The sequence below is a fragment of the Choristoneura fumiferana genome, chromosome 7 (genome assembly GCF_025370935.1).
Source record: "Choristoneura fumiferana chromosome 7, NRCan_CFum_1, whole genome shotgun sequence".
Lineage (NCBI taxonomy): Eukaryota > Metazoa > Arthropoda > Insecta > Lepidoptera > Tortricidae > Choristoneura > Choristoneura fumiferana.
The window spans coordinates 2,765,361-2,783,495 of record NC_133478.1 but is presented as its reverse complement, the minus strand read 5'-3'; the positions used below and the strand labels follow the sequence as shown (position 1 = coordinate 2,783,495).

Genomic DNA, 18,135 nt, shown 5'->3' with positions numbered 1-18,135 from the left:
TTGGAAAATATATATAGTTTTAATTGGAAAAAAATATGATTTCTGACAATTTCTAAAAGGGACTTACAGAAAACTCGGGCGAACACTACAGCTTCCACTGAGCTTTTCATTAAACAAAATTTATAAATTAGGTAAAATTTCGACATATGCAGTCGACTAAGAAATTCGGATAAAATTTCATTAAACAATAGCATAAATATATGACAGTTAATACAATTGTGTTGGCCCCAAGTTTAGTAGATCGGGGTGAGTGTACAGATCCACACACCATGATTGTTAAGGCGGTTACTGTAAGACTTTCTGTGCCCACCCTCTGTACCGGCAGCGGCGAAACCCTGGGGACAAACAAAAGAACAGTCAGTAAGGCATAATCATTAAAGTTTTGCCTTTTTATGATTTACTGTTATTACAAATGGAAAATCGACAGCTTGAAATTATCCGTTCAAGCAGAAATATGCCAATTTAAAATACAATACAACAACGAAAACACCGTCCATCCTGAATATTGACAAAAATGGAATCTTGTCTATTGACAAAGACTCAGAAAAAATACCATTTGTATAGAAATTTGGTGCTAAAATTTTCTTTATGTAATAAATAGCAGACAAACGAGCTGACGGTTCACCTGATGGTAAGTGATTATTATCGCCAATAGACATCCGCAGCACCGTCAGGACTGCAGATGCGTTACCGGCCTTGCAAGAAATGGTGCACTTGATTTTTGAAGATTTTTCAGCACAATTGCATTTTGACAAAACTCGTTTTGGACCTTATTAATTTTGGCGCGAATTCAAAATAGTCGATTCGAGTGGACGATTTTCCATGTACTAAATGATAGAAAGTAAATCATTTTAATAAACACGGTTAGTATTCAAAGTATACGTCAAAGGGGTGAGTTCATCTTGAATCGAAAATACCGATTCAAATTAGAGGGATGATCATTCAAAATAACCCAATCTGCTGAAATATTCTGAATTAAAAAAAAACACTGCATCAGGGATGTTACAGAGCTCCGATTCCGTTTCCGTTAAGTCGGAACTTCCGTTTCCGTTACTTTTGAAACGGAACGGAAGTAATATTGGATGTCAATGTTTACCGCGGCGACTGGACATGAGCGGCGTACGAGTACATTAAAAACAAACATAAGGCTAATTATGTAACGTTTCTGACACTCGCGGTCACAATCTAATGTCAGTTTTTGTATGCGAATAATAGTTTTAGTGCTAGTTCTAGTCTTAGTTTTAGGTGGTACTTTTGGAGCCAAAATAAACCTTTCTTTCTTTCGATTACTATTATTTGATTGTGATCGCGAGCATCAGAAACGTTACTCAATAGACCCTCAGGTTTAGAAGATCTACCCTTAACATCTCGTCCACCTATCACTCAGGCTCCGATTCTGGTTCCGGCTCAGTTTTCGGTTCCGATTCCGTTTCTGGTTCCGATAAACTAAATTGATAACATCTGGTTCCGCTTTCGGTTCCGTTAAAACCACATCCGTTACATCCTTGCATACATAAATCAACGGTTTTTTCGACCAAGAAATTCCTTTCCACTTACCCTAAGGTTCAATGTCAGTTGTACGGCTTAAAATATGAAAGGCTACTTTCACATGCAAGTAAATGCGAAAATCAACCTTATTCCTTTCATTCTGTTGTAGGAAATGTCATAAAAATGGTAGAGCAGTTAATTCGGTCGATTGTTACGATCAGGGTATACAATATAGCTGTCTAAGTGCAATTAGAGGAGAACAAAAATATTTCAGGAATAGATATTGAAGCATTCTACAAAGGTAAATAACGATCAGTCTGATGTCTTGAGTCCTATGATTAAGGGCCTAGACAAATTGAAGTTATGTAAAACAATATATGAGTTTTTATAAACCGGAAGTGCTACGCCGTAGCTCTCGTAGCACTAAAGTATATCATGTAACTAGAATTGAGGTAGTAAACAAATGCAACTTACTTCGCGACGTTCGATGGTGTAGTAAGCGTCGTCGTCTGCTGGGTCGCCCACCTCTGGCACGGGCTTCGCCGACCGATGCTTGCTCTTCGCGAACGTCATCTTCAAGGAACTCCGGTATTTCTTCTTCTCCCTGTCTCCGGTCCCTCTGTTCAGCTTTATCACAGTCTTCAGTGTCCCCGTATAGTCCCCAGAGCTTTTTGAAGACTTCTTGTTCATCATACCGCTCATGTTGGCCCCGTAAATACGCTGTTTTTCTTTCAACTTCTCTATCTTGGCTTCCTTGGCGGCTTTGTGCGTGAGGAGGCCTAATGTACGTAGCACGTTCTCTTTACGCTTCTGGCTTTCTGGCGTCTCGTGGAGTACGTTGCTGGGGCCAGGCTGGCTCTCGGTAGAGTTTCGCGCGGATTTGTTGCCTTTCCCGGGACTCTTGCCCGGTTTAGCCAGCTCGGCAGTTTCGGACAGCTTGCTTTCCACAGGCCTTTCAGTCTTACCCTCTAACTCTTTAATTTCTTTTTCTTCAGGCTTTTCAGGAGCCTTTTCTTCTATTTTTTCTACTGTAGCCACGGCCATGGCTTCTGGCACAACCTCAGTCTTTTCTATTGGTACAACTGTTTCTTCTACTTTAGCTTCATGCGGTATTACGCTATCAACTTTTGGGATCTCAGTGGACAACGATATGTCTTCAGGAATTGCTTTGGCGATTTCTAACGGTGGCGCTACTGTTTCAGTCTCCATCGGCTCGACTTCTGGAGACATTGTGGAGATCGGCGCGGGTGCTGCTACAGCGAGAGCCGCTACATCATGCTGTGTCAACACAGATGGCGACACGGGCGACTTAATTTGGAGTGGTGGCGACTTTACTTGAGGTGGTGGTGATTTAATTAGCGGCGGTGGCGACTTGATTTGCGGAGGTGGCGACTTGATAAGCGGAGGCGGCGACTTGATGTGCGGAGGCGGCGACTTGATTTGTGGTGGCGGCGACTTGATTTGTGGTGGCGGCGACTTGATTTGAGGTGGCGGCGATTTGATTTTTTCTATTGTAGCCATTTTTTCCTCAGCCTCAACACCAGATTCGGACGATTTTCGCGACAATGATTCTCTTGATTTGCGAATTTCTTTCGAGTCCGTGACCACCCGTGGCGTTATTGATATCTGGCTAGTATCCAACACCACCCCTTTTATGCTAGCAGTGGGATTATTTGGATGTAGAGTTGCAAACTGATGCAGGTCCACCTGAGCAGTGGTAGCCGATTTGTCAACAGACTTCCTGATTTCAGTCAATGTCACATCTTTGCCCAGTGACTTCTCAAAAATGCTAATAGCATCAGATTCTTTAGAGTGGTTTGAGCTTGTTGATTCCTTTCTGGAACTGAAACTATTTCTTTTTATAAGGGTAACAGAGTTGGGTAGGTCTATGTCAATAGACTTTCTTACATGATCTCTTTTAACTATTGATATTGCAGAGTTGTTTTCAAAGCAACTCAGTACATTTTCTTTTTCAAATGGTCTTTCTGGAGATCTCACAGATTGGACATCTTTGAGAGGCTTTATATCTGCTCCCGATTTAGGTATTAAAACTACATCATTAGTAACCATAACGGTTTTGTTGTCTATAGACTTTGTTTCAGACTCCTGTCGCTGCCTCTTCTTATCAAATTCTTCAAAGACTTTCAGCCTATCCATGAGTTTATCTATGCTCGCGACAGTGCTAACTTTGTAAGATATTTCTGGTTTAGCATTATCTACGGCTTTTTCTAATGAATCTTCTTCATAATGAAGTCTTATATTCTCACTATCATCAATCTTTGATGGGGTGTTTTCAGCAGTTACAGTAGTCACAGCTTCCTTGTCTTTTACAGGAGTTTCAGGGGTAATTATACTATTGTTATCTCCAAGAGGTTTTGATGAACCATAGAATTTGGAAACTGATTTGGTCTGCATTTGGTCAGTATTGTCTACGGTAGATTCGTTGGCCAATTCATGGTCGCGATCTATATTTTGGTCGAGGTTATTGATGAGATCATCGATTTCTTTAGACAGAGTCTCGAGGGTCTCGTGCTTGTCGTCGGCGGGGTCCCCGGCGATGGCACCAGCGGCACTGGCGCGGCGCGCAGGCTCTGCGGCGGGCGCCCCCATGCCGGGGCTCGGCCGTGCCGCTGCAGCTACCTTCCTCCCCCTCCTCGCCTTTCTTATATTCTTCGACACCTCTTTCGAATTAAATGTTTTCGACATACTAGTCAGTATACTACTGCGAGCTTCAAAAAGCGTATCCTTTTCAGTCTTCCTCGACTTCTTGTCTTCCGCGTCGGATGAATTTAAATTTTCTAATTTTAGCCTATTACTATTATTGTTGTCTGAGTCTAATGAAGTACTTCTTTTTAAGCTCATACTCTTCTTATTCTTTTCATTTATGTTACAACTAGGTTCCATATTCAATTTTTCGGTTAATTTAGGATCAACAAGAGAAGGCACTTTTTCCACTATAGAGATCTGTACATTACTTTCAAAATCTAAATCTAGGTCAGTCTTCGGCTTTTCTATTATTTTCTTGAGCTCCTTACCATCTGTCTCGAGTAGTGTTTCGCTGAGGCTCACATCAGACTCGGTGATGTCGGAACATTTGGAGATCTCACTACCATCCCGGGAACAAGAGCGGCCTCTCTTGACTTTCTTGCATTCCTCAGTACCATCAGCAATATCACTACTCTTAGAGTCGGAAAGCAGCCTGCGTCGCTTATTTTGCTCCTTCATCACAACCTCATTCAACAAGTTTTTAACTTTCCGTGGCTTCCCACTCCTAAGGTTCTTAGCTTCAACCATGGAAGGGCTGTTGCTCCTCTCGGAGCGCATGGAGTAGGGACTGGTACGCGGGCCCAGCACCAGGCTGCTAGGGGAGTCTCCGAGGACAGACTTCATCATTATTTTATCAGAAGTGAGTCTCTGCTTCCTACCAGCTATTTTGGGACTCGAGGACCTAGAGTTAGGTGTAGTATCGTCAACTGGCTCCTTTTTTATTTCTGAAGCTGGTATCAATGGGACGGTATCTTTGTCTTGAGAATTATCTCGTTCTGTCTTTGCTGCAGGCTTCCTGCCTCTAGTCACAGTCTGTTTTATAACATTTTTTAATTTTCCTTTAGCAGTTGCAACCACTTTCTTGCTCCTTAAAGCTTTCCGGATGCCCAGAGGTCGCTTCTTAACCACAGCCTTAGGCTTTAGATTTTTTTTTGTCTCTTTGGAAGCCCTGGATTCATCCTGGCTGGTTCTGTTTTTATCTTCCTCGCCGAGGTCAGAAGCCTTCTTTCGGGCCTGGCGGGTCTTAGGTTCTATAGTAGTTTCCTCATCAATGCTCTTATCAAGCTCATCTTTCGATTGTTTTGTTTTCATGTTGGAATGTGTGGTGGGAGATGATCCCGTACTTCCGACATCAGGTATAAACTGGTTGTCAGTTCTGGACTTGGACCTAAGACCGATGGTAGAGGTCGATCGAGGTTTGCTTCGGGTTTGTGGGCTAGAGTCGTCCCCGTCTGAGTCGTGCTGGTGGGAATCAGTTGAGGGCTCTTCGAGGCTGGTGTCACACCCACTGTCTTCTCTGGCGCCACTTAAAGCACCTCTCGTTCGCAAGGAATCCTTAATCTTTGTGTTAGAACGACATTGAGCCATAATATGCCTCTACAGGGTGCAGGCCCAACCTGAAAAACGATAAAAACAAACTTAAAGCACCCTAGAATTACAATTAGCAACGCATTAATTTAAAATATGACGCTAAATACATTCGCATCTCACTTAAAAACGAGTGACGTTACTACTTTACCAGATTGTTAAATTATAACGGGATATACTTATTTATTCACAGTTTTGACTACGAAATTGTGCTCTTAAATATAATATGAGATGATAAGAGGCTAAAGACATTTGCATTGCGAGTTAAAATCGACAGAAAAACAGTCGTAAACAAAAGCTGGGAACCGCATCAACCCAACAAGTTCGCGCACTATTTGTTCAAACTGATTTAATTTCATGGTAATATACATGGCCATATTCAACAATAACAATTTAGAACGACTTATTATGCTTTGAAATACTTGTTTACATCGCTCGTTGGGGAGAAAATCGTGCCGGAAAGTCATGAAAAAGTCATGTTTTGGTGGCCTTAGGCCGATTGACATGTAACGCCACCTACCCAGCTGACAGTGCGTGTGCGTCGAACGAACGAAAGCCCCCAAACCATTTCCCTAGCCGTGGCGCACGTCTGCTATGTCCTCACAATATACTCACATTTTATCCAATGAAACATCCAAAAACCACAATAAAACATTAATTAGACACACAACGCACCATAATATGCGAAAAAGTTCAATATAAACACACGATTAAACTTAGAAAACGATTTTTGAAAAGCCCAAATGTCTGCAGGCGTCCGCCATAATGTTTCCTTCGAAACGAATAATATAGTTCTTATTGCTCTTGTAGCAATTCGCTCTATTCGCTATTCAAAATGGCGGCGATGTGGCGTGCACAGTGCGCATTTGCGCGACTTTTTACTGGAAAAACTGGACAGATCTTGAACAACGCAACAGATTTTGGTGTAAAACTCGCCCCGGAATCACTATCGGTAATATTTTAATTATATTTTCACTCGCGTCGTGTTGTAATGTGGCTTTGACCGCAACATGTGACAGAACTATGGGCGTACGGTGGCGCACGCAAGTCGCCTTCGCCACGCGTGGCATTATTTTCAGAATGACGTTGATTGATGAGCGATGACAAGCTACGCTGAGTGTAGGTTTTATTGATATAATGCAAGTATTATGAGCCGTTATGGCTTATTAAATGTAATTAACTATTATTTCCAGTTTTCTATATTAACATTAACACTACCATTAGATTTAGGAAACGGTAATTGTATTAGTGTGTACCTATAGGTATGTATTATGTATGTGTAGGTATTTATAATGCACTGTTTGAGTACTTAAATTTAAAATTTCGCATCTTTCCATTGTACTCGTAGTGTCTAGTCATGTTTCTGATAGCCTGTCAATCTTTCAAAGGTTAACTGGAAGATGTCTTTTAGGGATAGGTTCGCCTCTATACATCTTATTATCCTGTTTTCTGTTAATTTCATGTGTTTTTATCTATTAATGGAGAGTTTTACTACTACTAATTAATTGCATTGTTTATTCATATTAATTAATTTTATCTTTTCTTTGTTTCAGGTATCTAGAAAATATTCAAATTATGCTCATTCGCCATTAGTACACAAAATAAAAGACCAATATGAGTACGAAGTCGTAAAGAATCCCCCAGAATGGAGTTACGTTGAAAGACTTTTACCATTTGAGATCATTCCAGAGGTCAAACCTAAGGCTAAATATCCTTCAGGATGGATACCACCAAAAGAAGAGGCTGCAGAGCTGCCATTCTTCATAACAAGAACGAAAAACCATGAATTGCCAATTTATTTAAATCAGACATTTAGAGGTCAACGGAAAATAACTATTATTAAAAAAATAGAAGGCGACATTTGGCTTATGAATGATGAAATTAAGGAACTTTTGGAAAACGAACGCAAGAGATACGTCGAAACTAGGGTTCACGAGCTGGGCCGCTTCATAGAAGTCAAAGGCGACCACGTTAATTATTTACGCGATTGGGCGCATTCCAAGGGATTCTAATCGTAGTTTAATTATTAGTTTCGAATAAAAATGTCTAAATATTATTATAATGGTTATACACTTATTTATTATTCCTCGCCCCCTTTTCATACAAAATGATTCTTATTTTGATTGCTCTTCTCTACCACTCAAAGGTTGACTAGCAGAGATTCCTTCAGGGATAAGTCCGCCTTTGTACTTAACACTTTGTTGCAACCTTTTTGTATTTCCTTTTTGTACAATAAAGAGTATAAACAAACAAATAATTGGTAAAACAAAGCAATAATAGCTAAAACCACCTCCTGTACCTACCTATGCTATTTCAAATTTTTGTTGTTAATAATTGAGCTAAGGTATAATGTTGAAACCCTTTTCTCCAATTTTCCCATTAAGATTACTCATAATCACTAAATAAACAAACTTTGAAAACAAAAATAACAATCTTAACTTCTTTATACAAAAATAAATATTGAATAAAATAATGTCGTAAAAGCGCGACAGGTAGCTGTGTCGCCGGGTGTACACGGCATGAAGCTAGCTTCGTTCAGCCGCCGCTAGGGGCGCGCACGTCGGCGGAAGGTTTATCTACGTAGCTATATAACATCCGGGCACATTGGGCCTCTCGACTCGACTCGATATTATTCAACTCCACTCTTTGTTGAAGCGTTGAAGGCAACTTTTCTGTACCGCTTACTCAATATAAACTAAACATGATTTCAGACCACGTCAGAACAACTTTAAGGTTAATTTAAGTTTATTTTTAGTCGACAATGCGAATCATTTAGCCGTGGTAACATGTAATTAGAATTGGAAAGTTTATTAAGTCGATTCACGCCTTGTGCTAATCAGGGATCGATGCAGAAGTACGCTCGTTATGTAATTTATATACTTACGTAGTTAGGTGTATTTTTATAGCTCTGTTCAAGGCTAGACGCTTTCAGCAGGACGCGTAATATTCTAGTTAATACTTAGGCATACCTGTGCCTAGACTTTACATTGTTCAAATAATCAATAATTTTTAGTACGTAATTAAAACTTATAAACGTCATTGGGTGTACGTGGGTCGCAGATTTTGAATTAAGTAGGTATTCGTATTAACATAAGACCTTGTATTAAATGACATGTACCAATAATTCACTCGACATCATTCATTTTACTCGATTCATTCCGTTGGCCTGTAATTTTTAAGTAAGATATTTTTATGTAAATTTATGTAAGTGTTTTAGTTATCTAGTTAGTACGTGTACGTACTTTCGCAACTTTTGATTTAACCTTTAACACGATTTTCGTCTCACGTTCTTTGAAAGAAAATTGTCATTGTCTTGGACTATGCGTTCACACGCCTATTCTCAGAATGACAGATAGCTTCGGCTGTAGTTCCCAAACAAGCCCAGAGCGGTTTAGGAACGTCGCTCGCAATAATTGAATTGCTTCGCTGATAGCATTTCTTCGCGATGTTTTCCTGAACAGTAAACTTTACGTAGTTTCGCACATGAATTCTGACATTCAGAGGCGAAACTCCAGGTTCGAATCCGTTATCCTTTGCTTTAGAGGCAATAAATAGGTATGCTACCCACGGCAAACAAAATTATAGTTACCGCTTAGGAAGGCATATAAAAAAAATAAACTTCGAAATAGACACGGTTTTGTTTGTAGGTTTGAAAGAAAAGTCAATGATCATATCATGGACGTTACAAAAGAGCATTTAATAACCATCGAAATCGGTGCGTCGTTCGCAAATTACACAGAAATAAAGAAACACCTAGGTAAGTGATTCATTCTGATTACAATAGGTACCTACTTACCTACTCTTTTTAGGGTTCCGGAGCCAAAATGGCAAAAACGGAACCCTTATAGTTTCCCCATGTCTGTCTGTCTATCTGTCTGTCAGTCCGTCGGCGGCTTTACTCAGGGACTATCAATGCTAGAAAGCTGTAATTTTGCACGGATATACTCGTATATGTAAATTATGCCGGCAAAACGGAACAATAAAAAATTGAAAAAAATATATTTTACGGTACCTCCCATAGACGTAAAGTGGGGGTGTTTTTTTCTCTCATCCAACCCTATAGTGTGGGGTATCGTTGGATAGGTATTTTAAAACCATTAGGGGTTTGCTAAGACGATTATTCGATTCAGTGATTTGTTTGCGAAATATTCAACTTTAAAGTGCAAATTTTCATGAAAATCGAGCGTCCCCCCCCTCTGAAATCTAAACCAGTGGGTGGAAAAATTTTAAAAAATTGATGATGGTAGTAAGTATATCAAACTCTTAAGGAAAACTATAACGGCTAAGTTTGCTTGAGAATTATTAGTAGTTTAAGAGTAAATAGCAGCCTAAGGTAAAAAATATACCTAAACTTGGATGATTCCGTATAAAATACGATATCCTTAGAAAAATATTACTTATTTTTTTTCGTAATGGCTACGGAACCCTATCTTGGGCGGTCCGACACGCTCTTGGCCGGTTTTTTTTCTTTTTGCAGAGAAGTAAAACGAGTACCCAATTCGCCAATTCAATTTAAGCCGTACCTAATTTACCGTTTTAGTATTTTACATTATTTGTAAAGAGCTATAATATTATTTTCACCTCAGCACCTCAAACAGGCAGGTTTTGCTATGAGAAATCAGTGAGCAAAATCGCATTTTGCTCACTCCGTGAGACAAAGTAACTTTTTAATTATTTTTTTTAAATGCTGAGTACAGTGTTGGGTCTACTCACTGAATTCCAAATATTTGAACTTTACTTTGATCTGTCATTTCACTTCAACTCGAAAAAAGCAAGTGATAGGATCAAATTTGTCGATTACAAACTTAAATTAAATGTTTGGTATTAAAAATATATCGAAATATTTCCGAAATGTAAATTATCCCGATCTTTTAATAAAGTATGCAACCTCGTTGCACGAAAGCCGCTTCTCTTGTTTTTTTCTTTATAAAAGAATTCCGTATACTGCCTCTACAGTATAATTATTATTTGTTAAATTGAATGATTTTTTAACAAATCTATTTATCTTTATGTAATAGAAATCTTAATAAAAATCATATTTAAGGTTTAATTGTTCAACCTTTTCAATTACCCCGAGATGAGGCTTTTTGCAGTATTAAAAATAAGTGTGACATTAGTACAAGAAGTTAAGATTGCATGTTATGAGTATGCGATTTGTATTGTAGCTACTGGACTCTTTTTATGGTTTTAAATGTAATTATTATATTTGATAATAATCGGATTCTATTTTAAAAAAATGTGTTTGTTTTGTAAACAGGTAGGTATATGTGGTTTTATTCTTATGTTACATTTAAATTATGTTCTCGCTGCTGAGGTGAAAAATTGTATGTGTCACACGAGACCAAAGTTTTTTTGCATCTCGTGTATTTCAATCCCTTGCTGATCTCAGGATTCTAACCTAGAATCACTCGCTGACGCTCGTGATTCAATTATAGAATCCTTCGCTTACTCGGGATTCAAAATCAACACTCGCAACAAAAAACAACTTTGCTCTCTTGTTGCACAAATAACTATTTCACCTCAGCACCTCAAACAGGCAGGTTTTGCTATGAGAAATCAGTGAGCAAAATCGCATTTTGCTCACTCCGTGAGACAAAGTAACTTTTTAATTATTTTTTTTAAATGCTGAGTACAGTGTTGGGTCTACTCACTGAATTCCAAATATTTGAACTTTATTTTGATCTGTCATTTCACTTCAACTCGAAAAAAGCAAGAGATAGGATCAAATTTGTCGATTACAAACTTAAATTAAATTTTTGGTATTAAAAATATATCGAAATATTTCCAAAATGTAAATTTTCCCGATCTTTTAATAAAGTATGCAACCTCGTTGCACGAAAGCCGCTTCTCTTGTTTTTTTTTATAAAAGAATTCCGTATACTGCCTCTACAGTGTAATTATTATTTGTTAAATTGAATGATTTTTAACAAATCTATTTATGTTTATGTAATAGAAATCTTAATAAAAATCATATTTAAAGGTTTAATTGTTCAACCTTTTCAATTACCCCGAGATGAGGCTTTTTGCAGTATTAAAAAATAAGTGTGACATTAGTACAAGAAGTTAAGATTGCATGTTATGAGTATGCGATTTGTATTGTAGCTACTGGACTCTTTTTATGGTCTTAAATGTAATTATTATATTTGATAATAATCGGATTCTATTTTAAAAAAATGTGTTTGTTTTGTAAACAGGTAGGTATATGTGGTTTTATTCTTATGTTACATTTAAATTATGTTCTCGCTGCTGAGGTGAAAAATTGTATGTGTCACACGAGACCAAAGTTTTTTTGCATCTCGTGTATTTCAATCCCTTGCTGATCTCAGGATTCTAACCTAGAATCACTCGCTAACGCTCGTGATTCAATTATAGAATCCTTCGCTTACTCGGGATTCAAAATCAACACTCGCAACAAAAAACAACTTTGCTCTCTTGTTGCACAAATAACTATTTCCGTTTTTAATCCTAACTCTGTATCAGCAAAAAACTTATTATTAAACGATAGCTAAGCTAGAAATCGCCGTTTGCAAATTACTTGACGTAAATAAATAAATACCTCGGCACAGTTGATATCAGTTGACCTAGTCCTAAAGCGAGCAAAGCTTGTACTATGGATACTAAGGCAACGAATATAGGTACCATCAGCCAAATATGTGGTCTACCACCCTAAAGTAGATAATCGTTTGCATGTTACAAAACAATAATGCCAACATACGTGTCTGTCAACTCGAAAGTTCGACTTTAGCGACATATTCATTTGACAGGAACTTGTTTAAAAATTGATAGACCACTTATTTGGCTGATGGTACCTACATAAATAGATACCTACTTTCAACCAAGCCTCGAGGACATCCTCTTAGGGCATTTTTACTTTAAATGACGCAAACTATTTTTTTTTCCGAATTGGGTAAGTAATCCTGGGTTCTCCGTACTCAGAATCACGAGCACTATTGATTTCGACGAGAAAAAAAAACTCCCCAATTTTCCATAAAAATTTTATGTGGCCATTTCGTAATGACCCATATATAAACCATATGAAAAAAGTCACAAAACTGACAAAAAATTAGGCACTTTTTTCTTCGTTTAAATCAATAGTACTTACTCATGATTCTGAGTAAGGAGAGTCCAGAATTACCTAATTCTGTCAGTCATTTGAAGTAAAAATGCACCTTATTCATAATATTTGCCCCAAACGGGGATTGAAACCGGGAACTCACAAGCTTCATAGTCAGGTTAAATATTAGATCACTCACCAACAACTGTCCAACGCGTAGTGAATCTTTTATATACATAGATGCTTTCTTAATATAAGAACCTGAGTCATTGAATAATTAAACTATCTATTATTAAATTGACTCTGAAAGCAATTTAGGTACCTACTTATTTACTAATAATGATGACGCTAACAGCAATTAATAAGTCGTTAAAGCATGTGGAGATTTTAATTATAATATTATTTTTACGAACGATTTCTTCACTATAGGCCTTATAAATAGGATAAGAGTTGCTCAGCCAGCTATCGAGAGAGAGGGCTATGCTCGAAGCTTCTCTACGGGGTCGAAACAGAAATAAGGAGCTATACGTAAAAACGAGGGTCACCGACATAGCCAAGCGGATTAGCTCGGTGCTCGGAGGGCCGTTGGGTCCGAAAAGTTTTTGAAGACCGCGGATTTGCAAGCATAGCATAGGATGTCCACCAACGAAATGGACTGTTGACCTGGTTAGAGCCGTTGGTTCCCGGTGGATGCAGGCCGCTGCCAACCGAAGCCACTGGAGGTCTGTGGGGGAGGCCTATGTCCAACAGTGGACGTCCTACGGCTTAGTGTAGAGACATGAAGTATTGCGTGAGTGTTTTGTTCGTATCGTAGATGAAGACCACGATGTCATTTATGGGAATTGAATATACAGGTGGCTCATTTAGATCGGTCAGTATGGGAAAGACTGAAACTATAAGACATACGAAGATCTGTTCTTAGGAAGCATGTCTATTTTAACAAGAAAAACTGCATTCTTGCATTTAAAATAAAATGTGCAACTCGGGAATCGAATCCGGACGTTTTGAAAAATAAAACTTACGTTATTAAAGAATACGAAAACAATCATCCCAGCCTATATACGTCCCACTGCTGGGCACAGGCCTCCTCTCAGAACAAGAGGGCTTGGGCCATAGTTCCCACGCGGGCCCAGTGCGGATTGGGAACTTCACACGCACCATTGAATTTCTTCGCAGGTTTGTGCAGGTTTCCTCACGATGTTTTCCTTCACCGCAAAGCTCGTGGTAAATTTCAAATGTAATTTCCGCACATGAATTTCGAAAAACTCAGAGGTGTGAGCCGGGGTTTGAACCCACGACCCTCTGTTTGAGAGGCGATAGGTCAAACCACTAGGCCTCCACGCCTTCTCGTGGGAATTCCCTAAAATCACATCGTGATTTTCATTGATGTTAAATTAAAACACCCGTGCCAAATTTCATGACTTTAAGCCCAGCGGTTATTAGTTCGAGATTTTATCCCTATCCCGCGGGAACATCGGGAAAAAAGTAGCCTATGTGTTATTCCAGACGTCCAGCTACCTACATACCAAATTTCATGACTCTAAGCCTAGCGGTTGTTATTTAGAGATTTTATCCCTATCCCGTGCGAATATCAGGATAAAAAGTATTCTATGTTATAATCCAGGTAATAAACTAACTTTTTGCCAAATTTCATCCAAATCCGTCCAGCCGTTTCAGCGTGAAGAAGTAACAAACTCACAAACTCACAAACTCACAAACTTTCACATTTATAATTGGTACCTAAATAGAAATAATAAGTTTTTTTTTAAAAACAACCTGGTTCGACTCCTGTACTGAGAACAATTTTTTTTAATGTTTGAATGCAGTTATTCTTGTTACTAAAATCGATGACATGGTTCCTAAGAACATATCTTCGTATGTCTTATAGTTTCAGACTTTTCCATACTGACCGATCTAAATAAGCCACCCTGTATTCCTGGGGAAAAAAAAATATTTAGTCCGTTACTCCGTTAGTTAATTAGATTATCAGAAAATATTTTACACGGACTCGTAAGTACGTATTATTTTCTTTTGTCACACAAAGATGCCCGTCAAAGTTAGAAGTGGGGGCATAATGACGTCACCCCAGTAAAAAAGTGTACGTAGGTGTGACGTCACTCGGAACTTTAGCCGTCTATATGGCCAAATTTACGGTATTTGACAACTCCTGTTTTTGCCATATTTTAATATTATTATGAAAACATAGATATAAAGATAGTGTTTAGCGAAGAGAAAATTTAAATCGGTTGAAAATTGGATTTATAGTGATTTTTTGAAAAATCTATATACCTGTCTCTTTCTCAAACGCTTTTCTCTATGCAGCAAGTATGGCGGTACTGGCGTGTGACGTCACATGTCAGTATGTCTTTCTCTGTCTAATCTTGAATTTCAAACCATTATAACTTTGTTATTTGTAAAGGTAGCTTAAAAAATGTTTTCTATTCGATAACAGGCATTGTGTAGTTTTAATTTATAAAACGTATACAAAGTAGTCAAATACCGTATTGTCAAGAAACGATACTCATTACTTGGGGTAAGGGTGCGCTGGAGCTACACAGGGAGCTCAGCAAGGTTTAGAGAGGCAGCCTTCTCGCTCAAAGAATCGCAATCGCAGTTCAGCGCTGGAATGCTGCCTGCGTGATGGGCACCATGCCAAGAGGCATCTCTTTTTAGGGTTCCGGAGCCAAAATGGCCAAAACGGAACCCTTATAGTTTCGCCATGTCTGTCTGTCTGCCCGTCCGCGGCTTTGCTCAGGGACTATCAATGCTAGAAAGCTGTAATTTTGCACGGGTATATATGAAAACTATGCCGACAAAATGGTACATTAAAAAATTAAAAAAAAATTTTTTTTAGTGTGCCTCCCATAGACGTAAAATGGGGGTGTTTTTTTTTCTCATCCAACCTATTAGTGTGGGTATCGTTGGATAAGTCTTTTAAAACCATTAGGGGGTTCCTAAGACGATTTTTGTGTTTGCGAAATATTCAAGTTTAAAATATTGGGTGGAAAAATTTGAAAAAAATCTGGATGGTAGTAAATATATCAAACTTACAAGGAAAACTATAACGGTTAAGTTTTCTTGAGAATTAATAGTAGTTTAAGAGTAAATAGCAGCCTAAGTTATAAAATATACCTAAACTTGGATAAAAATACGAAATCCTTAGAAAAATATTACTTAATTTTTTCGTAAAGGCTACGGAACCCGGAATGACCGGTTTTTAATTAAGGTTATTAGTTTTAGTTATTGTTTCTATTGTTATTTTAAACTTGTACCTAATTTACACAATATTTATCACTAAGTAATCATTAGGAATACTAATTTTCATCTCTCCTGTTCTGAAAGTTTATTTTTCATTGGTAGATAGCAGGATGGAAAATTGCGTTTTCATCTCTAGGGTGGAAAGTATTTTTTTTTTCAATTTTTAGATTAGCCACGGAGTCGTAGATAATTAAGTTACGTCAATGACACTTTTTTTTCACCTTTCGGCATGGCCATCTAGATGCACGTCGTGACCAAAGAGCTTATATACAACACTGGAGGTTGAACGCAGAACATCCGTTTGAAACAAGAAATTTGATCTTTATTATGTCACGAACATATTCCATCTCTTTCTTTAGTTAGGTTAAGATAGAGATGGAAGTCATTCGTGAAATGTGAAAGAAAGAGATGGAATATATAATTGCCTCGTTGCACTGCAATATGGTATTATAGGTATGGATATGGCATTATCGGACTTCTATTTATGATCATACAAAGAACTGTTAAAAAAATTTAGGCTGGTACAAATCGTTTTGCAACAAAAAAAAAATTTACTCCTTTGCGGCGGTATGGCGGCCATTGGGAACCGTCGGAAAAGTATGACAATGTGATTTCCGTGAATGGCTACTCGACGATGATTAGCTGCGCAAAAATTAGCCTGGTGCAAATGGTTGAATTGTTTTTTTTTTTTAATTAATGTATTCGCGTCGGTATGGCGGGCTGTAAGGCACACCGGAGAAGTATGACATTACGCTACCACCTACATCTTTTTTATCGACTGTCGGAAAATACAAGCATTTTTGTAGAACAAACCGTTCGACACCGAACCGCCATACTGGTACAAATGACCTAATATTTTGTGTCACCATCTTCCGGTCTATAAGTCACTCATTACTCATTGTGTGATGAGTGGAAATCATGAAAGTTTAAAACATTATATCACAGCCAAGTTAGTTTTACATATATCCATATGGCTTTAGGTATTTAAATGTTAACGAGTAATATATGATATAATCTTCGGAACCGTACGCTTTAACTCTCATTAGGGGTTTTGTGGAGAAAAATAGTTTGACTCGTATCTTCAAAAATTTCAAAAATATGCTTTTGGGAAAATGAAAAAAAATTGATAGGTCTCTACCTAAATACTTAGTTTTTAACCACCGACGCAAAAAGGGGGGTGTTATAAGTTTGACCGCTATGTGTGTCTGTGTGTGTGTGGCACCGTAGCACTTAAACAGGTGGACTGATTTGAATGCGGTTTTTTAGGGTTCCGGGGCCAAAATGGCAAAAACAGAACCCTTAAAGTTTCGCCATGTCTGTCTGTCTGTCCATCCGCGGCTTTGCTCAGGGACTATCAATGCTAGAAAGCACGTTTGCACGGATATATATGTAAACTATGCCGACTTAATTTATTCGGAATGGCTAGGGAACCCTATTTTGGGCGTCTCCGACACGCTCTTGGCCGGTTTTTTATTTAAAAGCAGGGTTTCTAGTGATGGTTCTTATATATGTTTCATCAAAATCATTCCAGCCGTTTTTGAGATATAGAAATTTGAAGTGTCAAAGTCGGGGGTTTTCAGTGCGGATTGGGAACTTCACACACGCCATTGAATTGCTACGCAGGTTTTTGCAGGTCTCCTCACGATGTTTTCCTTCACCGTAAAGCTCGTGGTAAATTTCAAATGTAATTTCGCATATGAATTTCGAAAAACTCAGAGGTGCGAGCCGGGGTTTGAACCCACGATCCTCTGCTTGAGAGGCCATAGGTCAAACCACTGGGCCACCACGGCTTTTTTTTTAAATTATAAATGCGAAAGTTTGTAATTCTGTTTGTTTGTTCGTTACCTCAGCTCTCAGCACAGCATTTAGCTGAGATTCGGTGTACCAGATAGTTTAAGTCCTGGGAACATAGGGTAGTTTTTATCCAGGAAACTCGCATTGTTCCCGCGGGACAGAGATAAACGAATTCTACGCGGAGTCGCGGGTAACGGCTAGGCAATTATAATAGAACACATCGGAATTTTAAATTCAAATATCTTTATTTTGCGTAAAAAGTAGTAGTACTTAGTAGTAAAGTGAAGGTATATCGATTATGTACAAAGGTCATTGCGGCACACAATAATAAGTTTAGTCACACATGGAAAATAAAATCAATTTGTGAAAAAAGGAAACCGACCAAAGCTAAAAAATTCAAATTCAAA

At 38.3% G+C, this 18,135-nt stretch overlaps 2 protein-coding genes across 2 annotated transcripts in view; one reads left to right on the top strand and one right to left on the bottom strand.

Annotated features, from left to right (window-relative positions):
- Positions 1-6,370, bottom strand: part of east (enhanced adult sensory threshold) — a 27,987-nt gene extending 21,617 nt beyond the window's left edge. Inside the window, exons 1-3 of the mRNA XM_074090443.1 lie at positions 6,238-6,370; positions 1,963-5,651; positions 255-335 (exon numbers count right to left, since the gene is read on the bottom strand). Of these exons, the coding sequence (XP_073946544.1) occupies positions 255-335; positions 1,963-5,622 (3,741 nt within the window). The 5' untranslated portion in view covers positions 5,623-5,651; positions 6,238-6,370. The remainder of the gene's footprint in view (positions 1-254; positions 336-1,962; positions 5,652-6,237) is intronic.
- Positions 6,371-6,415: 45 nt separating this feature from the next.
- mRpL49 (mitochondrial ribosomal protein L49) lies at positions 6,416-7,678 on the top strand. The gene is made up of 2 exons (XM_074089814.1): positions 6,416-6,574; positions 7,176-7,678. Exons 1-2 carry the CDS (start codon positions 6,458-6,460, stop codon positions 7,632-7,634), a joined length of 576 nt encoding a protein of 191 aa, XP_073945915.1. The 5' UTR covers positions 6,416-6,457; the 3' UTR covers positions 7,635-7,678.
- Positions 7,679-18,135: the final 10,457 nt, after the last annotated feature.